Source organism: Chelonus insularis, unplaced genomic scaffold (genome assembly GCF_013357705.1).
Source record: "Chelonus insularis isolate UGA/USDA-ARS -01 unplaced genomic scaffold, ASM1335770v1 contig_342_pilon, whole genome shotgun sequence".
Lineage (NCBI taxonomy): Eukaryota > Metazoa > Arthropoda > Insecta > Hymenoptera > Braconidae > Chelonus > Chelonus insularis.
In genome coordinates, this window is record NW_023276507.1 from 19,259 (window position 1) to 46,910 (window position 27,652).

The 27,652-nt window shown below is 29.7% G+C and overlaps 2 protein-coding genes across 2 annotated transcripts in view; both read left to right on the top strand.

The window, feature by feature from the left end:
- The first annotated feature begins 3,046 nt into the window (after positions 1 to 3,046).
- LOC118066394 (uncharacterized) overlaps positions 3,047 to 27,652 on the top strand; it is a 37,500-nt gene continuing 12,894 nt past the window's right edge. Inside the window, exons 1-2 of the mRNA XM_035082371.1 lie at positions 3,047 to 4,055; positions 23,607 to 23,706. Of these exons, the coding sequence (XP_034938262.1) occupies positions 3,485 to 4,055; positions 23,607 to 23,706 (671 nt within the window). The 5' untranslated portion in view covers positions 3,047 to 3,484. The remainder of the gene's footprint in view (positions 4,056 to 23,606; positions 23,707 to 27,652) is intronic.
- LOC118066404 (uncharacterized) lies at positions 24,968 to 26,250 on the top strand. The gene is made up of 2 exons (XM_035082400.1): positions 24,968 to 25,104; positions 25,735 to 26,250. Exons 1-2 carry the CDS (start codon positions 25,093 to 25,095, stop codon positions 25,981 to 25,983), a joined length of 261 nt encoding a protein of 86 aa, XP_034938291.1. The 5' UTR covers positions 24,968 to 25,092; the 3' UTR covers positions 25,984 to 26,250.

Genomic DNA, 27,652 nt, shown 5'->3' on the forward strand with positions numbered 1-27,652 from the left:
TGTCTAGACGCTGGAAGCTAGAAGATGAGTGCGTAGCAGTCTGCTAGTAAAATTACTTTGATGACTCTGCTGAGAATTGGTGACTTTTAATGTGAAATTAGGAACACGATCGTAAATTTTCAGGAGAAATTAACAGTCTCATTTTTCAGTGGAAGAAAATTTTCATTAGAAAATATGTATAATTAAGCTGTCATATTCATTTAATAGATTTATAGATCCAATTTTGATACTCAATAAAAATTTTTGATTTTCTTCTAAAGTTGATAACACCAGTTGGTAATTTTAATCAGCTATCATTGTTCAACTATTCTAAAAATATTTCTATTGAAGATGAGAATTAGATTATTTATCTGAAATGCAGGAAATGAATAAACAAATTGAAAAAACTCCACATTAGAATGAATTTTGATTAGAAAAATAATCTCTATCCACATTTAAACTAACTTGAATAGTAGGAAGCAAATATTCAAGAGAAAATAAGATCAGAAGAACAGGTTGATACGTTTGATATTAGAAAATTGTCCAGGAATTCCAATAGTGGTTGTAGAGGATTAAAAGCTGATCCGATGAATGTTCCCTTGACCGAAAGCCTACAGAAGGTGTTTGCAACAGAAACAGTGGGAGGTCTTCGGAAGCTCTGTTGTATGGGAAACATTATTTGGACCTGGGGGTGGCGTGTTACCTCGACTTGGCGTGATTTGTCCTCGCTCCTGTCATGGATTAAGTATCTAATATATCACCCTTGGGAATTTATTATCTGTCTTCGAAAATTATTGAAAGATATTCATCTTTTTTTTTTACATCACAGATGATCTATCATTTTTATATTATCACATATTAATTATCTGTTTAATTAATCAATCAATTGAGTGTAAAGTGGACGTGAAGAGCATTCTGGAGGGGTAAAAAAATACTTGTATAAGAAATCTAAAGTTTTCCATTACTATTTATGTCAAATAGCAACCTTGAACGACTATTTGAGGTGACAGTTGAGCTAATATTTTTCCAAATGAAAAATCGCTGTGAAAAAGAGCTTAATTAAAGTTTTATTTTGTAAAATCGAAACTTGATAGAAATCTTTTTCATGGATTTTGTTTTTCCATTACTTTATTTCTTTTTCAAACTTTTTAAATATTGAAATAATTAAAATTTAAAATCACTTGTTATATATAACTGGCGTGGTTTATCGTAATGAAAAAAAGTTTAATTGTCGTCAAAGTTTCAATGTTCGAGTGAGTGCGCCTTAAGAAAATAGTATTTAAGTTTGAGAGGATGAGGTTTCAGAGTTTTGGATACACTTACAAGGATAGTACTCGTAAAAAGTCGATAGAGCCGTCGTCCACACTCAGATTTATTATCCTTGTACAACTTTGCGTTGAGCCTTATCTCAACACTTAAACTTTTTAACTGAAATTTATTTTCATGTCAATTTTCAGGCTATTTTTTTCTATCTAAAATTTTTTTTTTATCTATATATTTCCACTTAAAATTATTTCATCGGTTTTTCAAAATTATTATAACATAAAAAATATAATTGTTTTATTTATTAGAAATTTTTATTGTTAAATATTTTAATAATTAATATAATTTTCAGAAATGACAAAGGTCAGCCCTGGGCAAATGTCCTGATTTATAAAAATAAATTCCAAACAATTTGACCTCATTTTTATATAGAGAAAAAACCGCGTAGCATCGTCGGATAAGTTTAAAAGGTGAGTTATTCATAAAACATACATATGTACACTCATGTTCATGGGTCAAAGTGAAGATTAATTTATTTTTACAGTGTTGCAAGTTTATTTAAAATTTCCATCTTTTTTACTACTCTACTCCTTGTTTAATAAAAATCATCTCTTAAAACCTATCAGTTTTTTTTTAAATAATATTCAACAACGATTACAATAAATATGTATTTTTCAATGCAACAAAAATAGAAGTGTCTATTATAAAACATCTTTCATGAAGCACCTATGATATAAGACTTGTCTGATAGGTATATAAGGATATTAATAATTAATAAACTATACTTGTCAAGAATGTATCATAGAAAATAGGGGTTGAATTGCTATTTAGAGTCTTTTTATAATTAATTGATTATATCATGACATTTTTAATGTGTTCATCCTGAGAAATAAAACAGGTCAATAATCTTATAGACAACTCTTTACTATTACCTAACATTACATTTTTATGCCTAAGATCTATAAGTTAAAGGGTCTAATTACTGACCCTGTCCTACTTTCTGACCTTTCAAGATTTTTTTCGTTGTTATCTGGTTGTTCTTGACAGCTCGTACATGAAGAAATCAGTTAAATTCACATATTAAATATTCAATGATTTAATTAGAGTTTTAATCGTTTGCTTGATAAATAAAATTAGACAATTCTATTGTCAATGCTTCTTTGGTAGATGTTAATTTAATTAAAAATCAGTTGGTGTTATTTTATTCAATTTAATTATGTGAGATTCAACTATTTACTAATGAGATAATCTCTTAATTTATTATTATAAAAAAATCCTCCAGTTATTTATTATTCTACTGTAAGTAATATTCATTTTTCAGTTTTAGATTACATTTATCAAAGCTCATTTTAAACGGTTTATTCACATTCCTCTATTAAAAACGGCTTAGTACAATAGTAGATCAGTGAAATCTCATCCATTTCATACGTAGAGTAGTGAAAATTGTAACAGATTGAAGTAGACAATCTTGGTAAAAAAAATTAGGTAGAATATAAATCCTCATTTGTCTTCTGTATCGATGAATATCAATTGCAGTCAGATGGAAGGTAAATATCCAATTGGATTTATTGGAAAATAGAGGAATAGAACGAATAAAGAAAAACTATCAAGATGGAAAATTCATCGGTGAGTTGTTGAAGCGTATTGAAATATCATGTGTATAATATTGGTGTTGTTGCTGCTGCTGCATGTGCTCCAACCCGCGATATGAACAGATGGCGTCTGCGCACTTTTGGTTGAGCTTTGTCAGACAGCTCGTCGTTGCTTTGGACGCATCTTAAACTCCAGTACGCGGTTGCCACCTAAAGCGGACTCATTAACCGCCCAGCATCCGGACCGCAAATATTTTTTTTCTTCACTATCAAGTTGTTAACTGAAAACTTTTCTTTATGTTCCAACTATCAAATAAACTCGACTTTTTAGCACTATTTCTATCTATTAAAGCAAGAATAGTTTTTTATCAGTTCCAGTTGATTTAATTAACGTGGTATTCAGCAGTTTGGATAATTCAGCTGAAAGTTCAATCAGTTAAACTATGACTTGTAGTGAATAAATACATGAGTGTGTGACAGTTATCAGGTAGCACGTGAATTCAGGTGGTCAGGTGGAGGCAGGTAGCGCAGGCGTGCTACTAAAAGCGGGAGAGTCGAGGACTCGAAAGACTTAATGATCATAGAATTAAGCCAAGACAAAGAAATATCATTAATAATGGACTAGTTGATGATTTGAAAAAATAATTTAAATGGTGGATACACTTTTGATTGATTTATCCGCTTGGTACCCCTCAATGTTGCAACCACCCTCTCCACTATTGGAGATGGCTTCTCTCCGTTTACCAGATTCGGAGGAGTTTGATGTGGAGCCACGTCGAAGAACAAGTGGAAATGTTCTGCTAACAACTGGACCACCATTTAATTTAGCTAATAATGTTTTCGTGCAAACCAAGGACGAATTACGGGACTATTTAAATAATTCACTAACTGATTTAGTAACTGCTGGGTCACGTACTACTTTGGAAGAGCCATCAGCGGGTGTGGGCTTGTTTAATGCTAGTGATTCAGCCAACATCCCAGTTGAACATGTTCCTGATCGCTTTTACAGACATAGCGTAGCAATGACCGTAGTTTATTGTGTCGCATATATGCTTGTGTTTGTTGTTGGTCTCGTTGGCAACAGTTTCGTTATTGCGGTCGTTTACCGTTCACCAAGAATGCGCACCGTCACCAACTTCTTCATCGTTAATCTTGCCGTTGCAGATGTACTCGTAATCGTATTCTGCCTACCTGCTACGCTTGTTGGAAACATCTTAGTTCGTAAGTATCATTGATATGTTGTTAGAGTGGAAGCTGAAAGTGCTTTAGTTTGGCTTGAGGGTGTACTTTGAGCTTCAAGTAGCTGAGAATCAAGTCCTTCATGATGAAGAGATTTATTCTTTTTTTCAATGTTTACAGACTTCTACAGCAGATTATTTTGATGGATTTTTTTTCCATTTTTTCCAAGTTTGAGCAAACACTTTTTTATCAACTATTTCGTGAAAAGTCTGCTTAAAAACTTGTGGCTTATCTGCAGGATTTTTTTTTTAAGTATATAGACTTCAAGTCTTTTCTTGTAGGTTTTCCATCTCGCTTAAAGCTTTGGTCCGATTCTCTCGAGTATTCGCTCGTGAAAATTCCTACGTAATTGTTGAGATTTCCTAGCTATTCTCGTTTGCTAGAGGCTCTTTCGTACCGAACTCGATTTTCTCCGTTCGATTAGTTTTCCTTTTTTATTTTTTATTCGATTCCTTTTTGAGCTTTTCTTTTGTGACATTTTTTTATTTTACTATTGCAACTTTGTGTAGTTTTAGCAAGAGTACTTTTGAAAATTCATTTGCCACTACGTGACTCCTAAGGAACTCACGGAATTTCAAATCTCCAGCAATGAACATGCTTGGATAGGGATAAAGACAATTTAAACGTAAAACGGATACCTTGACCTCAGACAAGGGTCTTAGTGTATACATATAACTCTTTAAATTTTCTTAAGGTGCAATCAAACAAGTCTATAGTACTTCAAAGCAAAAAAAAAGCAAGCTATCTTCTTGAGAATTCATCGTTTAAGTTTACTGAAAAGCCACAAAGTTTAAAAATCATACGAAAAGTCGGAAGAATACCTTATTCAGCCTCTGGGCTAGTTGTTGTAACGCATTTTTTGTTTCTTTCTATAGCAATTTTTTTTTTGCATTGGTCAGATCAAGTTTCATGGAAAAGTGTATAAAAGCTGTGTCAAGATTTAACGAGAATTCTAACTTATGCCCTAAGGACTTTTCGTGACAATTCTACTTTATATTATTTTTTTTTTACTGCTATTCATTTTTCTTGACTATCTTCATTTTTTTCAAGGCTGTCACATTGATATACGATAAACTGTGCTAATTTTATGACATACATACACATTTTGAATTTCTTCTGAATGATGAGATTCATTTTAAATTGCACATCTCAAGATAGAGAAAGAATTTATCTCTTGGTATAACAAATTTTATCGAGTTCAAATATTTGATTGAATATAGAAGACACTCGAACACATTTATTTACAAATTTTTATATTTATGTTACGCGAATTTGATGGGCACCTGAAAATAATCAAATAATTATATCAAAATTTTCAGTTTAATTAAAATAATAATGAAAATTCATTTTTATAGCATCAAAAAAAAAGAAAAAAATTTATTCAATCATAAAAACAAAAAAAATTAAGTACCTTACTTACGTGAATAATAATTCTTGGCAAGTAAAAGAGCAATTCCGTGTACAAATTCAGCAGTGCGGCCTTGTAGAAATATTTTCGTTTATTTTCAGAACGTCAGAATAAACAGTTGAGTGTATATTATTGTCATTAAAAAACTCAAAGACACATTATCTGAGAACTGTTAGCCACTTGTTCCTCTCACTTGAATTCCATTATGATGCATAAATATGTACATCAATTGGCCTTGTCTGATGTCGAACTAATTTACGTCGTAATAAGTATAGTGTGGATAATTTCATGTGATTTTACTATACATTGTTACAAGCGTCATGACGCTAATATTACTTTTTTGTGAAAACAATACATAGTAATAATTAATCTAACATGGACAAAAATCAAATAATTTTTGTTTTAATATATAGAAGCAATATATTTTAATTTCAAGCGAATGGTTGAGTTTGATAAAACGAACGTCGACCGGATGTTCACATTGCTGTCACCATATATCCCTTAGTTTCTAGCCTAACAAAATACTGCTGTTCGAGAACTTTGTCCATCGGTGGTGGTTTGAGGGGAATTAAAAAAAAAAAATTCCCCTTATTTTATCTTTTAGAGGTTTCAACAAATAGTTTAATGACCATTTTAAATAACTACTAAAAAATTGGATAGTTTTTTTCGTCCATTAAAAGCATATCTCAAATCACAAATTGCATTAAAATGTATCTGTTATGACAAGGTGAGCTTTTATATGGTTAATAAACTTTTTCTACTATTAATGAGTGGTATAATTAAATGCAACCAAATAAATTTGTTAAATTCAATGGATGATATTGTTAAATAAATACTAAATATCGATTATGTAAGCCCAGTATCTAGTCATTACTGGGAGATTAATTGAAATCAATTTCTATTTTCAATGAAGATCATTATTTCTAGAAAATAAATTTTGCTTTATATAAAATACAAATAGATATTTATTTTATTTATATTATTACTGAAAAATATTCATGAATAAAATAATGTTCTTTATATATTTTTGACAGTTGTGCATAAATGGAGCTCCTAATTGTAGTGCTAAAAATTTCCCAACATTATCAACTGCTTTCACTACACACACAAAGTAAACTCAGAGTAAAAGCAAGCACTTTAACCAATTAATTTTGGATAAAATAATGGTTATAAACAAAACCTATTATTAACTTCTTATGGGTAAGTCGTTTTTTTTAAATTTTTTTAACAATATTTGAGTGAATAATGATTGTCTTTCAATGTCCAAATGCAGGTATCTTATTATCTTTTGATTAATCTTAAAAATTTGATCATAAATAAAATGATTAACATGAAAGTATCTTATGCATAATAGCACAATGGTTTATCATCAAACATGTCTATCACTTGATGAAAATCAAGCTGGTGGTCCTAGATTAGTAAGAAGTACAGTAAAAGCAGCATTAGGTGGGAGAAATGGATCGTAGGAAGTCGGCAAGAGGAAGGAAGAAAAGAGAGGGTTGGATATTGAGTGCGCCGGCATACTAGGGGTGAATGTCCTGTGGTGACCGCGTCCCGACGTTGCTTTACCTCATATTGGTGCTTCTAACTTTATTATTATGAATTTAACAATTGAAATAAACCCTGTTTTTCCATCATCTTCATCCTTCAATCATGACAATTAATTTCATGATGTTTTTCGGGTGTTGAATGGATGATTTGTATGCTGATTAAATATTCCAAGTGAATTTGTTGTTGCACTTGAAAGTGAGAGAGATTTGAAGGTTTCCGTATAGTAATGTATCGTGTTGTAGAATTATTCGTGATGCAGTTATGCGTCGAGTACTAATGAATATTCAAAAGGAACGTCTTGTATGATTGTTCCACTTGAAAACGTCAGAAGAGCATGTAAGAGTGATTCGTTCTTTCTCCTCTACTTCGTTCTTCCTTTCAGTATTACTAGTATTTTATGATCAGCACGTATTTCTGAACATATTCTATTGACGTTCTTGATCATAAATTAATTCCGGACAATTGTAAAATGAAAAATTTTTTTTTTATTGAATATTTCAGAATTTTTAGTTTTCCCAAATAGACGCTTTTTGTAGGTGATTTTAGTTTAATGAAGGTTTTTATAAGTAAAACGTGCTGGGACTCCAATAAATGTGTATACACAAGTGCTTACAATATATCGGGTCGAACGCAAATGACGTATGTATTTGCAATCAACACTCAAGATATTGAAAACAAGTTATTATTCGAATAATAAAGTTTTGAAGGTGAAAAAATACAATTCATTCGTTATTCCATTCTTTTTGTTGAAAAGATATACATTATTAGCCAACTATTTTAATAAAAACAGTCTTCTACTAATGAAACTGATAAAATATAGCTTAGTTTATTTCTGAGTCGTTAAAATATTTGATTTATTTATGCTGCTTGCAATAGAAACGATCAATGTTGTAATCGAGATATCAATAGCATGAGTTTTTTTTCCTCCAGTTGGAACTTGACTTGGTTCTTTTATACTTAAATTTTTATTGATAAAAAGATTGATTTGAATCAATTTATTCTCACCTTCACATATCATTTTGAATCTAAATTTTCTATTTCCAAAAATCAGTTTTATTGTTAAAATAAGCAATTTGGTTTTCTGTCTAAATCATTTTGACATCACACGAAAACAATTTTCAAAAATTATTCTCAATTTGCAAATTAATAGAATTGGTTGTCGTGCTGCTTTGGATGATGATTTTTAGCTTAAATTGTTTTTCTTATCGTGTGTATAACTTGAAAAGAGTTTGCAAAACTTGAAGAACATTTTAACAGAATTGAACAGCAAAAATAAACGAGATTATTTAAAGTAATCTTTCATGTAGGTAAAATTATAGAACAATAGGTTCATTTAGTGATACTAGTGTTGAAGTGGGTTCTCGGAAAACTTAACTCTATTTCTGATGATAAACAATAGGAACAAATATCGGACATTGTCTATACATTAATTGCTAACAAATATTTGTTAGGAAGAAACGTATGAAATGGTTTATTCAATAATAAACTAATATAGCAAGAGCAATAATATGAAAAAAAGTAGATGGTGAATTTGGTGATGTGCTACAGAGTAGAATTGACTCAGGGGTAGAGATAACCTGCAAGTGTGTCAAGGCGAATGAGGGGCAACACTCTCGCCTGACCTAGATCACCGGTTCACACACCTGTGCCCTGAGGGGTGTACAGCTATCCCCCATGACCCGGTCATGTGCAGGGTAATAGTTACGTGCTGGTGTTTGGCATTCTTTCGACTGTAAATGCATAAGCGTGTCCTTTTACCAGCGATTTGTGTCGACACGATTGCCATTATTTAACCGGATTTCCTCCTAGAAATTCTTGTAAATCAGCTTTAATTAAATCCTTCGAAATTGAATTTTAAGAATATTCCAAAATTTTATCATTTGAATTTTGAAAAAAAAAAGTTTTCAATTTTTTTAAGGTTTAGTATGTTTAATATTAAATAGATGTAAATTGCATTAAGGATCTGCTATTGATAATTTTAATAATATATTCTGGAGTGTGAGAGAAAGTTTCCTTCGTTTATAATAAAAAATTATTCACAAACGTATCAACTCTTTCAGAGAAAAAAAGATTTATTTAAATTAAATGAATATTTATTCACTTCAATGAGTTCTTTGCATTTTGAGTACTTTTTTTCAACAGAATTTATTTACTTAATTATAAGAAAAATTGTTTTTTCATTTGCTGATAATTTTTTTTTTTCAAGATAGAAAGATGTTTTCTTTAGTTTGCTATTTGTAAATAAAATTCATAGTCTATTTTTGTTTGTCTGAAAGCAATGGAACAATATTTGAAAGGCATAAGGAATAAATCTAGAAAAAAATTTTAAATACCAAAAATATTTAAGGTTTATTTGAAATTAAAATTATTAAATTAATTCAGAATGTTATTATATATTTTAAAATAATTAAAAAAGATTAAATTATTCTAAATAAAAATTAACTCCATTTTTTGGTGAACATAAATTTATTTTCACAATAAATCAGTTTAAAGAAAAATAATAAGACAAGTTTTTATCACTTTGGTAGGTATAGATGATAATTTAAGTCATGAAGATTTAAAAGACAGCTCAGTATCAAAAGAAGCTTTTGTTAAACTCTGTCAAGTCCATACACAAAAGCCGAAAACTTATTTCCGTTTGCTTTTCCATAGTGAAAAAGAGAGATGTCGGTATATATAAAGGAGCAGCTTCTTTTGATGACCAGTCCTTGAGTGTTTATCCAGTGAGATTAACAAAAAGCCGATGGATTACGTGTGGCTGTTATTACTACCATGTTTCCCTGCTTGCTCACCTCCTGACCTATGACAAGCCTAGATGGCCTAAGTGCACATTGAACCGTGTTAAATAGAAGAGATTCTTACCAAACCTCAAGGCTGTCCGTTAACATTCGAAGAATCCTGAGTACGTGAGGATCGAAAGACATCTTGAAGGAGTGATAGAACGTCTTTGAGGATTTATATATTTTTACGTAGCGATTGGAATGCGTGGGTTGTTAATAATCGTAATATGATCATCGTCACGGAATGGGAGCATTGATCTACTTGTCTTGAAAATTCTTTATAAAAATGAAATTAAAAATGATAGGACAGTCGATCATGCTTTTTTTCTAGTCTGTGTATTTATTAAAATTTATTAATAAAAAATAGCACACGACACTTTTATTCAGAAGATCTAGAAATTTCTAAGAGTCTTCAATTAGCAGGAACTTGTTTTTCATTTTTAATATTGAGAAAAATATAATCTGATTTCAACAGCATATTCTATTGCTCTTCTCTGATATAATCTTTGATTGATTGATGAATTGAATCTTCAAAGATCTACAAGTATTACTACCTTGTAACTACTCTATTACAACTATTACATAAATAATTGCTAAATGACCCTGGTCTTATTTCGTTTTCTGGGCCTGCTCCCAGACCCTACAAGAGGTCTATCTAGATCAGCATAGGTCGAATTATGCTACCATGATAGAAATTATTTAATAAGATTTAAATTAAATAAATTCACTTCCCAAGTTTTAATTTATTAAAATTTTTAATTCACTACTTCTCAATGTCACCTTCATGATAATTTGCTACGTTTCAATAATAATGATCACTGTCTCGTGTGGCAATGAAATAAAGCCATGTATAAACTTGATTACATTCTCTTACAGTACATCGTAATGTTACTACCCTATTACTATCTTATAATTACTTCATTACTACTTGATAGCTACCTTAGAGAAAAGCCAGACAACAAGGAAAAAACATTGTTGTGCATATAAACTTGATGAAATAGGTCTTGAAGAAATTGATTCGGTAATAATACCTTCAATGTAATGATACTCTTTGTCATTGGATAGAGTATCGAAGAATCCAGAAGAAAAACAGCCATTTATTGCTGGATATGATAAAAATAGAAATAATAATAGAACTCGAATGCAATCAAGGGATGTTCTTCAAAGAAATAGATGGTCAAAAAAATTAGCAGAGGTCTTGATGTTTCCATATAAGTGTTATATCCATCAAGGAATTTCAAAAATTAAGTGGACCATGTTCAGGACTCGAAAATAAAGCTGGATTAGAATTGCTATCAAAGTATTTTATTTGAAACATTGATAAAATATTCTAGAAAAATGGAATAATATTTTCAAATTAATAGTAATTATAATTATAACATGTCTGAATGCTAATAACTGGAATAGCATTGAAATATTTCTGCATAGTTTCAACTTCTGAAACATATTATCTAATTCAGTCCATGAATCTACCCAATAAGCATTATTTAGAACTTCTCGAGTCTTGTCACATGCAATATTCTTATCAATACAAACTATTGGATAATTTCCAAAAATTCAAAAGATAAATAAGACACATTATTTTTCTTTAAAGAAATCCCAATAACACAATGCAAATTCACAAATTCAATCTGACAGCTTATTTTCTTATTATTTTATCCTTAATCTCCTTTTATATTCTTCCATTTGAGAATTTTCTATTTTATATTCACTCTTTTTTTACAAAATAAGAAATTAGGATAAGCCTCTTCTTGGGCTTTAGATAATGAAAACTTTTTAATGGATATTTATTTGATTAAGTTAGTTTTCATCTGACAACCTTAAATAATTTAGTGTATTGAAGAAGTTTGTACAGAATTCCAATCTTTTTTCTCGATACAATGAACATGGTCGTTTTATACAGCTGTATATTATACAAAGAGTGCTATAAGAGTCTAGAGAAAATCACAGAGCATCCTTCTTCTTGTCCAAACGTTTTGTGAAGTAGAGGCGACAGAATTGCTGGAGATTGTCATGAGGGTGATGCAGTATTGCAGAGGATAGAAAGATAAAAAGTGAGACACTAAAGAAAATTGAATACTTAGTGATCCATTTTATTCTTTAAATGATTCTATAGATTGAAAATGATTTTTACCATATTTTTACTCTTCATAAAAGTTGGATGGTCCATTAAAAATATTATCAGCATTTGAGTGTTGGAATAAATGTTAAAATTGGAGATGACTCAATTGAAAAAAATTAAATGATGTATGAAATAAATAATAATCGAAGAGAAATTTTTTTTTCAAGTGTTAAAGTGATGTGAGAGGGTGCGGCTTGGATTAAATAGGGGTGGCAGGGAGAGAAAACGATTGAGTACGGTTCTGGTGCAACGGGAAATGTAGGAGGGTGGGTTGTAAAATAGGCAGAAGGGTCGCGGTAGGCCGCGCTAGGTAGACAGACGGAGACATGGCCTAGTTTATATACTTGGTCTGCTCAAGGTTGGACTTTGTGAGAAAATAATTACGTATCTAGGTCACAAACGATTGTTCCTATGACTTGAGAAATTTTTCAAGTAGTAGTCCCTAATAAAATTATAGTTCATCCGATTTCATATGAAGATGAAAAATTTAATTGAAGGGTTTGTTGGATGTGTTACATCTGCTGATAATAAAATTTAAATTATTCAATAATGAAACATCTGATTTTAGGTATATTCTTTTTTATTATTAATTTGCTTTTTTTTTTATCACCTTGTTATTTTAAATTGCAACAAAAATCGTGTTTATAGTCTTCAAGGAAAATCAGTTATCTAAAAGAGGATAGCAAATTTTTTATCATAAATAAGGATTGCTTTTTGCTTAGCTGTAATCATGAAAAAAAAAAGAAATTTTATATATGTAAAATAAAAAAGAAAAGCCATGAATTTTTTTGTTTAATATTAATGTTAAACATTTCAATGTTCTTAACATGAGAATGAAAAATTTTTGATCAAAATTCATCACAAAAGTTCTTTAAAAGTAGAAAACTTGGAATATTTTTCTATTCTTGGTAAGAAAAAAATTTATCTCAAGAGTTTCTATTGAAATTTAAATGATTTGATTCAAACACTTGATTCCTTTGAACAATGAAACTAAAATGACCTGATAATAGTAACAAATAAAATAAAGTATCCAGAAATAGAATAGCTTTCTATTAATTTTTTCTACTATTATAATTCAATTAAAGAAGGTAATAGATTAAAATGAAATCAAACAATGTTCTGCTTTGCTCAAATTTCTGATGAGAACATTCCATTTTGGTGGAATAACTTGATATCCTGACACATCATATTTTTAATTCAAACAACTGAAATGAATCTGTAGAATATTTTGTTAATTTTTAAACAAAAGAATCTGGTCTTCAATAAAAAAAATCACTTCTACATGTTCTAAGGTCTGCTAATGTATCCAGTTCATCACTGATTTAGCAGCAATTAGTTATGAGCACCCAAACATCCTTTAGAGTAGTATTGTTCCTCCAATTATGCAGAATTTCGTCGTGGAGAACAACGTTTGGATTCGCTCGTTTGGTCAAGGATATACAAAATTTATGACTATTACTGTATTGAGATTACAAGCGTTATAGTGATGGTAGGAATCATTTGGTCAATGTCGAATAGCAGTTATATCATCCAATTGTCATGGAAACCTAAAAAAGTTGCTGATAAATGTGTAAAACTAGGATTCAGAGGCCAGTGGGACACCTGCGCGATATTCAGGTCATGCACTTCCATACGTTGGAATAGGTCAGTACTTTTCCTACTTCGTTTCAGCCATTAGTCCTAGGCTTGAAGCTTTCTGAAAGGTCGAACTGGTACTTTTTCTCTCTTTCTCCACTTATTCATTTTTCTCGCCTTGGCAGCAGACAAATGATAATGAATCGATGACTGATGTCGACTCGAAGGAGCAGTTCAAAAGGGATCAAAAGTCAAAAAAAGAGGTCGTGAGGTAGTGAGTTATAAAGGTGTATAGCACTAGGTCGGTGAAACCTTGAAGGCATTCAAAACCGGGGCAGTATCCTCACAAAGAGCTTCTACGCAAGCGCAATTGTGGATAGTCGCTGGTGGAAGTGAAGCACAAGTCTGGGGTTGCCCTACATCAGGCCAATCTAGCCAGACCGAGCTTACTCATTTCCTCCCTACCTTAGCCTGCAGCTGCACCAGCTTTTGCTCATGAATGTTATGCTGAACTTCTAAAAGACAGAGCCTATATCAGGATTCAGATGTACTCTTTATTCTTTTGCTTAAACCTGAGTTTTTTTTTTGTATTAGCACTCGACTTTTCTTCTGCTTGAACTGCTTCATGATTTTTCATTTTTATTTCAGCATTTATTTTTAGTGAATGTCAGAAAATGTATACATGTATTAATGTTCCAGTGTATTATGTTACTACTTGCGTGTGTCACGGATTCATTTATACATTTTTTTTTTTTTGCTTTTATCTTGTTTTTCCTTCCTTCCTTGAATACTATTGATTTTACGTCGTGTATGTATATTATGCTTAATTACCAAAATACTAAAGCGACTACAATTAATCATGTTGTTCTGCAGGTACTTTTTTTTTCATTGTTAGCTTAATTTTTCTTCATTAAGTTTTTTTAGCTAACATTTTAATGAAGTTTTTTTTAACTGTTTAGATAATTATAAATTATTATTATTATATTTCTTTTTGATATTCAATTAATATTCGACTGATTATTGTGATCAAATGATTTCCTCTGTGATCGATATTTAGCTATTAGGTTGTGCTGAAATTAATTAAGTGTATATTAGTCCAGTCATTCTGAGGATAGACCTTGGCAAGTATTGCCAGGTCACTGATTTTGGTGATTTTTTTTCACTTGAAAAAATATGAATAACAAATGTAAGATAAAATAAAGTTGAAAAAGACTTTTTTCAACATAACAAATAATTTTTATGACATGTCATGTTGATATGACTCTTTATACTATCAAACCAAAAAACTCAAGCCAATTAACTTATTTTTCAAACCCTTGATGAATTTTTTAAATAATAATCCATCATGAATCTCCCACTGTTTATAAATAATTAATTAATGTCCTTCACGTTCAATAAATATTGTAACTACGTTCAAATTAATTAATTGATAGCAGTGTTTGATGAATTTTTGCCATGCTGTAGTCTGGACTGGTATCAGTGGTGGTGAGATTGTACTGAAATTAATGAAATGTTGAACCACAGTGTGCTCTTAAAGCAAGTAAGAAAACCGAATTTGTTAAGAGGTTAATATCTTAAAGACTTTTATGAAATTTGGGCCGAGATAATCTTTGATGACAAGGTAGCATCTTTGTGGTGTTATGAAAACTCTAGTTTGAGATGCAAAGTGATGAGAATGAGGTCTATATGACCGGTCGAACGTGAGGTAAACTGGTTGTAACCCTTTGAGAGAATGTTCCAACAACCGCAATGACGATACTCGAGGTGTTGAGATGTGCTTCCCTTCGGGGCCAAGAGGCAAATCTCTTTATTTCGGCAAAATTGCTATTACTTTGGATGAAAAATTTGCCTTTCAAGTAGAATAAGTCAATATAAGGTCAGGCAATATATGAAAGAGGTAAGTTTTTTGATCATGTGAAATTTCTGTTGTCTTATACGGATTCATTCATTTCTGATGACAAAAAGACTACTTAACTTTCTGGATCGGTTTATAGCTTTTTTTTTGTCTTCGATTCTTCTTGCAGTTTTCTCTACTTGTATACCATCCTTGTACGACTTTTAGGACAAGTTTGATCGATGGATCTTAATTTCAAGACTTTGTGATAGTATTCCAAGCAGACTTTGTGTCTGTTTTGTCTTCCAAAACTTCTTGCATTACTCTAATACTGAAACAATAGCTGCGATTATTTCAAAAAAATTGAGGTCGAGCATACCCAATATTGTATACTCAATCAAGTGAGATCAATTCAAGGAAATCATCATTGGGCACTTCTCATGCTTCATCAACATCACTTTGGACTGGTTGGTTAATTCTTCACTGCTAAGTATCTACCTTTTTACTTCAATTTATTTCTTGAACATTCCATAAATACCATGGTCCTAGATCAATATTGAAAAATAATAGTAAAGTAAATATTCCAAGTTCTTTTTGTTTGATATTAATTGGTAAATATTTTGCTATCTTCATCCTAGCAGGGTTATCCAATGGACCCATCAGTGGCTGTGGCAACTAATGTTGACCCAGTCCTGGAAAATAACTGAATGATAGCACCAATCCAACATCTTCTGGATGAGATGCTGACTCTGAATGTCCAGTAAATTGATTAGAAATGCAGTTTGTGAAGAAAGCTATAAAACTTATGATATAATAAAAAGAGAAAATTCTTCACGCACTCTAAATAGTTTTCATTCTTCCTCAAACAATTTAACTTTAGTAAAAAATATAAAAACAGTTGATTCACGTCCAAGTGATAATTTTTCTTCAGAGAATAAGGGAATTCAAGGTCTGGGTCGTGTCTCTTTCTTCCTGACTTTATTCTTTTCCTCCGGATAGTGGAGATTGCACCAGAAGCAGCAGCAGCAGCAGTGTATAGAAGAATAGCTGTGAGTTGTGTCCCACAAGGTCGAGAGTATGCGTCGTCTTAGACATTGGATTTCCATTAACCGTATAGAAGAACAGTCAGGAATTTCAAAATCTCGTCGCGTCATTCCTCAAGCGCAATCACTGCCATTGTCTTCTGCACACGTGGTTCAAAAGTGATAGCATAAGTCAATGGTTATTTTAGTGTTGAACGACAGATCGATTTTCATCAAATCTCGTGGGAACAAAAACTCCTGGCTTCTTCGACATTTTTATTTTTTGCTTTTGTTTGATTAATTGAAGTAATCAGTTATATACTTCTCAAGCTGACATTTAAACAAAAAATTGATATTTGTTTTTTTTTTTCTTTTTTTATTTATTTTATTTATTACAGATAAAATGTATTGTGTAAATAAAATTAATTCATCATCAATAAATATTTGAAAATTATTTTCAATGCTGGTTAAACAGTTAATGAATTGGAGATCTGAGTGCAGTTAAATAAATGTCCCTATCATCGGAAATAAACCATTTATTTGAATGAACCTTTTTACGCCAATTTGATTTAGTAACAACTGATAAATTCTATTTCAGTACGAAATTAATTTATCACATGAGGAAAAAAAATTTAACTGAATTTTAAATAATAAATAGAATGATTTATCATTAATGAAATATTTTTCATTCATATCAAACCAATTTATTTTGTTAAATAAATAAACATTTTTTTTTTCCTTCTTCTGTAATATTGGCACCATTCTTGTCAATCAAACTCACACTTTTTATTCTCACAAAAGCAATTAAATTTTATTTATTAACTTTAATAAACAATATTAACTAATAAATATTCTCAAAAATATTATGGATTATTTTTAATCAATGTTTGGATTAGAAATAAAAATTATTTTCGAGAATTAAATCGCTTTGGAGTCACTTGTGAAATCTTGACAAGAGAATTGAGAAGAGACGAGTGATGGGAATGTAAGAAATGTAGTAACATATAGAAGGACAGGTATATAGTATTTCCAGCAAGGACAATTTTCTAGATTCCCACGTACGTTTTGTGCATTTAGTATACAGTCTAAACTGAAATCTAAACCATCCTAGAATCGTTTCCTCAATTCTTTTATTTCCTCTTCCCACATTTTCACTGACAAGTTTATTTGAACTTTACAACCCAACTTCTGTTTTCAAATAAACTATTTAACAACTAAATAATAGATATTATTCTATTTAATACCATTAAATAATTTTTAAAATGATATTTTATTTTTAATTTTATTGAAAATAATGATTGACAATGAATAGAAAGATTTTGTTTTTTTTAAATATATTTGTAATGGTCGTTAGAAATTGGAAAGTAGGGGTCCATTTGTGGATAAAAACCGTGCAATTAATCGGATTTATTGTCCCAGGTGACGATCCTAGCGCTGTCGACGAGCGGATTTTAACCTTTGCCTTCTCTACAGCCCATCCATCTCTTCGTCGAGGGCGTCGACTCGTTCTCGTGATCGATACATTCCGCAACAGTCTCGCTCCTATCTATCTCTATCATCCCCTCCTATTTTAGCCTGCAGTTGCTACTGTTCCAAGATAGTTATTACTTAAGTAACAATTGCATTCAAAAAAAGTACCATCAAGTTTGAGCATTAAACTGAGCTATGACCATTTGAACACTTTAAAAGATAACTTGAACAATTTTTAAGAGTCTTTGGAGTTGAAGATGTGGATTGCTATATTGAAGATTAATTAAATAAATGAGTTGATTAATTGTGAATTGAAATGGAAAAGTCCTGAGATTATAAAGGAAAATATTTTAATTAAATAGTGGACTCTGATTTTTTATTAAAGAGAATAGAAAGAGATCTATACTTTTACAAAGTCAATATTTTTTTAAATAAGCTGATGGCTTTTAATGCATGTTTATCAGTGGAGATATTGTTTATCAATTTTTTACTCGAGTTTATCTTTGTATTTAAAGCAGAGATAATAGCCACAGCAAATTGATTAAATATTGCAATTATTGCAAAAAAAAATTGGACAATTAAAAAAAAGGATCGCAATGTAAGGTTTCCATATTTACAAGGTCTTGATTGATTTTTAAAGAACATAAATAATGCAATGAACAGAGACTTATTCCTACTGTTAGTTTTACTTTTAATTATATTATTACAATAATCAATAATTTCTTTTTCATTATTTTATATTTAAATGACTTTTAAAAATTTCCTACACTTGTATATTTATATTAAATGGTACCAAAAAACGGTACAAAGTACTTTGGTAACAATGCGAAGCTCAACAAAAGAAACAATAAAAATTTAATGGGGACAATTAGCCAAATTTTTTTAGAGGATTATTTTTTTTATTGCTTAATTATTATCTAACAAGTGAAGAAAAAAAATTTTTTTAATACTCTGCTGCTTAAATAGTTAATAAATACTTGAATATTATTATTGAATATAATATTCCCTTTTTTTAAACATCAATAGAAAATAATAAACAATATAATATTTATTTAAACAATAAAGAAAAAATTATCTAATACTTTGCAATTAATTCGATAATCATTTACAAATAAAATTGTATTTTTTTTTTATTTATAAAGATTACATTGTTAACTATGTTAATTACTATGTTTACATTACTTATTATATTATTTTTTATTATTTATTATTTTTAATAGACAACAATGACTGATACCATCAATTATCCCCATCTCCAATCATGACCAATATGTTAACTTAATTACTGAAAGATTTTTCTACAAAAGAAATAAAAAATAAAAGATAAGTTATAGATATAGTATTTTATATATTGTTTGCTTGAATATTCATAAAGCAATATTGCTAAATTGTTTGCCTTGGAATATTGTTTCAACGACCTACTTTTTTTCTCTTAAATTAGAGACTATTATAGAGTACAGGAGGTACATATACATTTATATATCCACAATATATATATGTATTCTTCACAATTTTTTTTTTCTCTGTTCTTTTTTGTTTATATATTTGCTTTTATAAATTTTTTCCTCGCTTTTAATGACTACCAAGTTTCTTTGAGGCAGCATATAAGAGATTTCAGATGCAGGCAATTTAGTTGCTACAAACATTTTTGGAAGTTGCAAGAGGAGTTTACGAAAGTTCACGAGTTCTTTGGTTTTAATTAAATACTATTTCATACTACACTAAGTTACATTTTCAACAAGACTTTAATAATGCATAAACTATCAGTGACAACTTATTATTATCATTTATTTCATATCTAATAATTTATTAAATACATCACAATATTATTATTAATTATTATTAAAATTAAAAAAAAAAAATAATTACTTGGTAGTTGAATGATTTATTTAATTGAAATTCTTGGATATGATGACTTTCGATAGATTTAACTGATATAACACTCTAAATAGAAATATACATTGACTAGTAGTACATACAGTCTCTCTCTCTCCATGTCAATAGGTTTATCGTTGGAAGATCGATAAACCGTTAACTACGACATACACACTGACCCCGTAATATACAAACTATGAGAGTAAGTGAGAGAGAAAGAGAGAAAGAGAGAGAGAAAATTAGCGAATGGCAACGAAAATTTCTCGGATTTGCTGTTTAATCACATCAGATTAAGTCAATTACCACTAAATAAATTTTATTTTGCATCCTTTCTTTTTAGTCCCCTTCTCAACGTGTAACATAAGTAGGGACATTTTTATTACTTTATATCAGTTAGTAAGCGCTTTTCTGACAGGAAAAAAAATATCGCTAGACAACAAAAAGTTTTTAATGAGAGGATAATTTTTCTCTATTATTTTTATCATGATAATAATTATTAAAACATCCTTTTTATTCAAACTATTCTTTTTTTTTTTTATTGATTTTTATGGTATTATTAAAAGAGTTCATATTTTATAGTCATAAATCAATAATTCTTTTATTTTAATAAAAGACAAGCAGAATTTACTATTGTAGAATTTTTATAATTCATAAAAAAAAAGGAGTTATTACCTTTTATTTCTAAGCTTTTCGGTGTCAGTCACATTAAAACGACGACGGTTTTTTAGGTGGATTTATTTTTTGCAAGACGTTTAAGTATTTATTAAAGCTTAAAAAATTTTCATCAAAATATTTCTGCTGGAAAGAAAAAAAAAAATATTCCCAATTGTTTTATTAATAATATAATTATGTTAAATGATTTATTGAGATATGTAAAACGGCGTGAATAATTTGTTTTTATTAATTCATTGACAACATAATTAATCAATATTTATTAATATCATTCCAAATATACGCCTTATCATTAATATCAATCTTTTAAATGATTTAATTACCATAAAAATTTATTTAAATACGTACGGATTACAATTAATTAAAATAATAATAATAATAATTATTATTATTATTTCATTCTCAACTTCTTAATGACTTATTTATTATCATGCCCACGCATAAATCGTTGCGTATACGCACATGGAATGTCAAGAACTACAATTGATTGTCGTAAACATTGCAATGATCATTTACAATTAGTGAAAGTACCTCGTATCCAACGTCAACGATAATTAAAAATAATAGTATATTTTAAAATAAAAATAATAAAAATTTTCCGGTATACAAAAAAATGTTGATATAATTAATAAAAAAAATTGGAAATATTTGTAATAAAATATTTTATTCAATCTAACGAAATTTTGATTAAAAAATTTATTTTTATATTTAGTTCAACATTATAATAAATTTGAATATATCCTGGAAAAAAATGTGTATTGTTTGCTATTATATAATTATTTATTTTATTAATCTTCTGATATATTGTATCTAATATGTCATATTTTAAATTAAATTTTTTTTTATTTCAATTACAAATATTCAGTTGTAACTATTCAAATAATCGTGAAATTTTTTTTAAAAAATCGTATTTTATTTCAATAATAAAACTACTAACTTTGGGATGAGGTTGGAATTATTTTTAATTTTTTTTCAATGCAAATGACATTAGATTAATTCTTATTTTTTAAGACACCATGAATTAAAAAAAAAAAGTGATTAACTGTACATCCATTCTAAAATAAGTTTTATGATTATTAATTATTTATTTTTTTTTTTATAGAATAAACCAATACTCAGATAATTGAGCACATTAAAATGTATTTTATTAAATGAATTATTTTAATTAACCATCAGAATTAAATTAATCGAAATGTTACCATGTAAATTGAAAAAAAAAAAAAATCAAAACTTGGATTTTATTAGTTGAAATAATTATTACTTGTTCACAGTAAATGGGTTATCTGAATGTATGACTTGACCATTCACGATGTGATTTAAAAATAGTTTAGGTGTTGTTTCGTACAGCTTTTATATACGTTGGTGCTTCGTGGGTTCGACTAACTCTCACCGTACTTGTCAGACCGGCTTGAAACATTAGAAATGTGTATATAGTTCAGAAAGCGAGAGTTCAAAACAATATTTCAATTGTAAGAAAAAGAGTATGGAAGAAAGAAAACCGGAAAATATGACAGGGAAAATCAAACAAGATAAGAAATATAACTGGAGAAAAATTTATAGACCACATGTATCCAACATGAGAGTCTGTATATTTTCTTGGGTTTTCCACACATTGTTTTTTATTTTTTTTCTCTCTCTTCTCTCTTGTGCAATTGAATTTTTTCAACTCTTTTATTTTTATCTTCTATTTTTGGCACATTTCCGACTTTGATATTTTTTATTCTCTCATATTATCCAACTCGTGATAATTTTAATCATTTTTATGACATGAAAAATAACTGGTAGGAGAGATGAAAAAAATTCTTTTATCATGATTATGATATTGTAAGATATTCCAGCTTTGAAATAATTACCATTTAACGCTTGATCGGTGATTCGCTTTGCCATTCTACCACACCAAGTGTACATGCCCTTCACTTTTATTCTATTCTCAATGTATTTTAATACTCTGTGCAATAAACGGCCGGTCGATGTTCTGGGAATCAATTTATCTACTCGATGAATACACTCGTTGACATTTCCCACAGTTTTCTACGCACGTACCTATCTCAATCCTTATCACCATTTATCTTGCATACGACTAAATGCTAGAGATCTTGGATGCCCAATAATAAATTTCGGTACTCTCAGTACTCATGTACGTCTTTATGTCATATACAACCACCCACGTAAAAGTCCCCAAAACATTCCAGAAAGATAAAATGTCTCTTCATTTAAGATTATTGTATTTTCTCGAAAAAATTGAGAGGATTATTTTTGATTATTATTTTTATAATAAACCCATTATCATTTTTATTTAAAAAAAATTTTTTTTTTTCAAATAATTCGTTGGAAATATTCTGATATTTTGAATCAGCTATTTGCATTTAATTATTAGGGATTTAATTTTATTTTTTAAATGTAATATCAAGAGCTGCAGTATTAACTGGAATAATAAGTAGCACTAGAGGCTTATAAAGTATGATTACTATACTGATTAAATCGATGCATGTTGGAGTGAATGAAAACATTGTGAATTCATTGCTTTATTATTAAATTCAGAAAAAATAGGTCTGAGTGACTGATATAATCACACTTTTAAATTCAGAGTCTTTATAGAGTTTAAGACTTTTATTATAAAATAATAGTCAGTTAATTTCCATTGTTAAAAATAAAAAAACATGACAATTTTATACAGTATAGTGTTTTACATTATTCAATTAAATGATTATTTTTAATATAAACAAAAATATAGTGATTGTTAATAAATAAATAGTGATTAGAAATGATTTAGAATAATTGTTAATAGTTGGAAAAGAAATAAAAACTGTGATTAGATTAAATTTTAAATAATTAATAGTAAAAATGAATTTTGTTGATAATATTATGTAATGATAAATTATAGTGTGCAGTAAATAATGATTAAATGAAAATTGAAAATATAATTACATACTGTAATCTACATTAGAATAATTAGTACATAAATGATGTGTCAATGATCATATTAATGGGATAGTTAATGAAAGAAAATGCTTCTATAAAGCATGAATTTATGTGTCTAAATTATTCCAATATTTATTTTTCTAATTAATAATTATGTTTAGTTAGAGCAGACATTTTCTAATCAATTAATTCTAATTAAAATAATTAATTAGATTACTCTAGATAATTTAAGTCAAATAAATATGAATAATTTTATTTATTTATTTAAATTGATAATATAAAAACTGTTTTCTGTATTTCAGCTTGGGTCCTTGGGCGATTTATGTGTAAGACTGTTTCTTATATCCAAGGAGTATCAGTGGCAGCTTCTGTCTACAGTCTGGTAGCAGTGTCATTGGATAGGTGAGTCGAAAAATCAGATATCACATTCAAAGGTGAATCTCCGTTTAAACGATTTTTCAGCAAAAAATAAATAGGTTAGATGTAAAAAAGAAAGGGTTCCCATTTTTATGGGTATTTCCGTGAAATTGGAAGGCCTGCCTAGACATAGACATGGAGTTAAATGCGACGAAGAATAAAAGTACTTTGGAACCAGCAAACAATCTTCATACGCCGGAAGAATAACTTTCATAGTATTCTCACATTATTGGCAAAAAATTGTCCGAAGGGTATATTTTCGTCGATTGACTTTTTTTAAAGCCATTCCAACGTGTATAAAATCTAATACTCTAGACGGGACAAATTTTTTTAAATTGCCCAAAACGTTTTTGTCATTCATATTATGCCTTTATTGCATCTAGGTGAAATAATACTTTGTTTCTAAAAAATAAGATGACAAAATTTCAAGCAAGCTTTTTTCTAATCCCATCATAGATATTGGATCAATTTAAATAAATTTGATCAACAAATTATGGATTTTATTTATTCAAAATATTTTTACTTAATAAATAATTCATGAATAATAATGATTTCCCTGATATTTATTCCATGTTATGAGTCATAAAGCATGGTAGGTCTTACGTGTCAATAAAAAGCTCATTTGAAAAATTATCATAAACAAAAATGATGATGCTACTGATGATGATGATGATCAAATGAAAAGAATATTATTGTAATTTTTCTAATAAAATTTTCTCCACACATGAAGATCTGATTACACGTATCTGCATGAAAGTTTCATAAAGTGAAAACCACACAGATAATATTTTTTTATTGACATGCGATCTGTTTGGTTGTTTGTTAAGAGTAAATCTAGCACTAGGAATGACTATGGTTATACCTATATCTTATAGCATGCATATAAACTTCCAGAATATGATGCAATATCTATAATATTGCATAAGACAATACATAATAAGTCGTTAAAAATTAGCTTATTTTATGAACTCATTATGTTGAGCTTTAGACCAACATTACCACAGATAATGAAAGATGTATCAAGACAATAGAGAAGATGAAACAATGTTTTTTTTTTTGCTTATATATTTGGCAATATAAAGATTATAATGAAGGGGTTGTTGAATAAACTTGTTGTCTAGCAGCTAAAGCAGAGATTAGAGTGTGTTAGATGATTGTGATTGGTCAAGAGATCTCCCTCTCCATCAAACCAATCGGCTGACTCAACATTTACCTGACCGAGCGTCATTCTTATTGTACCACGTGATAAAATTTAACTATATATTGATGTGATTTTTTTAAAAATCACTTTGTATAAAAGGGACTTAGTGAGGTCTTATTGTCACAGGCTTACTGACTTGCAAACAGTAAACAACAAACCAACCCATCAAGATGTTCAAGCTGGTAAGCATTATTACACATTTTTTATAAATACACTATAAAACAATAACATTTGCTTACAACAATATTATATTTCTTCCACTAACATTTCTTCCATTCACATCACGTACTCTATTTTCCATTTAACTTGTACTCATGTTATTGATTTCGTAATCCAATCACCCTGAGAACCCTACCCTTACCCAACATATATTGATTCCCTTGTCCAGACACGTTCATTATTCACGATTGAATTCCAAGTAAAAAATCGATTTGACAACTCAATTTACTTCCTACATATGCTAAATTTCAATGAATTAACATGATTAAGCTATATTGTCTTGAATAAAATAAAAAATTCCCTTCATTGCCGGTCTTTTATATCACATAAATGATTCTGATTCTTAATAAAAAAAAAAACGTTTCCATTCTTTAACCTTTCAATCGATATCGTTATACGATCATTTGTGCTTTCGCTTTTGCATGAGTCTCTCTTGGTGTAGTGTGTCGAGTGTGGGTCACAAAAATGTTGATGTGAAACAAGCCGAGCGTGTCCATTGTATTAGCTAATAGTTGTATCTATGATATAAGATGTTATTTAATGCCCTGTAAAAGGTTTCATAAATGTTAATATGATAATTAAAACATACACAGATCGTTCTTGCCGCCGTCTTGGCTGTCGCTGCTGCTGCTCCTGGAGGTCTCACCGGAGTTGTTCTTGACCATGGACTTGGCCACATCCATGCTCCTGCTGTGATCTCGCATGCTGCTTCTCATCCCCATGTTGTCCACCAACCCGTTGCCCCCGTTGTTCACCGTGCCCCAATTGTCACCCACACCGTCCTCAACACTCATGCTCATGGTCATGGTGCCTGGCTCGGCGGATGGGCTCTTGGACATTAAGATGGGAATAACATCTTTTAAACCAAGAAAATTTCTTCTCCTTTGATCACGTCAACACTTCATGATTTGAAGTCGACATCATCATCGAAAAACTATGAAAAAAATTTCAAAATCACATTCGGCTTCCATTTTTCACTATTAATGTTTTCATTGTTTTGGTTTGTTAATCATTCATTTTTTATAAGTAATACCCTCTTTTTTTAATTTTCTCTCCTCCCCCTGAATTATTATTACGGAATTTTAATAAAATCAAAATTACCAATCCAATCTTGTTGTCTTATTGCTCTTTCCTTACTTCATCTAACCACTTTTCGAATCATTGGTGATGTTCTAGCAATACCAGTTAAAGAAAATAACTAATAACAAGCAAGACTAGTCCATTCTTGGTCCAACATTAGGCTATGGTTGATAAAACTGGTGCTGATTTAAACTAGGAATGGGTCAGCTGTGCTGCTCTACTAGAGTAATAAACTGGAGATAGAAAACAAGTGACTAGAGTTAGTAAAAATAACGCTGAAAATTTTTTTTTCAACCAAGAACTCTAGTAGGAAAGCATGGCTGGCCATTTCTAAGCCAATATTGAGCTATGGTCGACTAAAACTGGTCCAATATTCAATCATAAATGACCACTCGTACTCTGCTGTTAGCAAATTAACACCCAGGTATTAATTTCTAGTGATCAATATGATTCAAGGCATCATTCTTCATCAAATAATACCATTTCACTTTTCCATTTCCAGAGATCACTTTTAGAACTTCACCAATAAAATATCAATCCACAAATATCACAACTCACCCTTCATTGACCTCACGAAAGAAGAATTAATGTCTTGCCTTGAAATTAGCCTGGTCAGGGCCTAAACATTTTTCAGACTCACCAACTGGGAACTTATCACTGTCTTGATTCCATTTAAACTAGAAATATTTTCTCTTTTTCCCAAATCAATCTTTCTGCTTCGAAAATAGGAGTTTAAGTGTTTCAAGATAAATGTGTTGTGCAGTGATTGCCAAATAAAGTGTTTTAAAATTTAATCAATGTTCAACCAGTTAATTATCATGACAATAATCATAAATAACATATTTATTATCTCATAAATGGTTCAGGTTATATATTGGATTACATGTGGTTCGTTGGAGATTCACAACTGGCATGAATTCACGATTTATTGGTGTGGTACTTTCGTGCCAGAGTTTAGGAGTAAAAAAGAGAAGTTTCAACAAAATTCCAATGGGAATATTTGGTTTAGATAAGTCACTTTTAGTTGGTATATATTTTTTTTCTTTCACTCCTATATTTTTCATTGTCTTAGTTCTTTATGAAGTAGGACAGGTGAAAAACAGCATAACAAGGAGTAACTATTCTATGTACCTACATGTGCTGTCAGCCGATTGCTTAACTCTGACCTATCGTCTACGATCTCTGACGCTTATTCTAATGCATTAATAAATCACATGAAACATTGTGGGCTTAAAAAGTCTTTTAATTAAAATATTCAATACTTAAAAAAAAATATCTAGAAAACAATTTATTTCAAGTTACCTCATAAAAAAGGATTTTCAATAATTTTTTATTAAAAACATAGTGCTTGTTAGACTGGTTTACAGCTGCAAGACAGATGATAGGAATCTGTATCTAAATAAAGTAAAAAAGCAAAAGGTATTTCCTTCA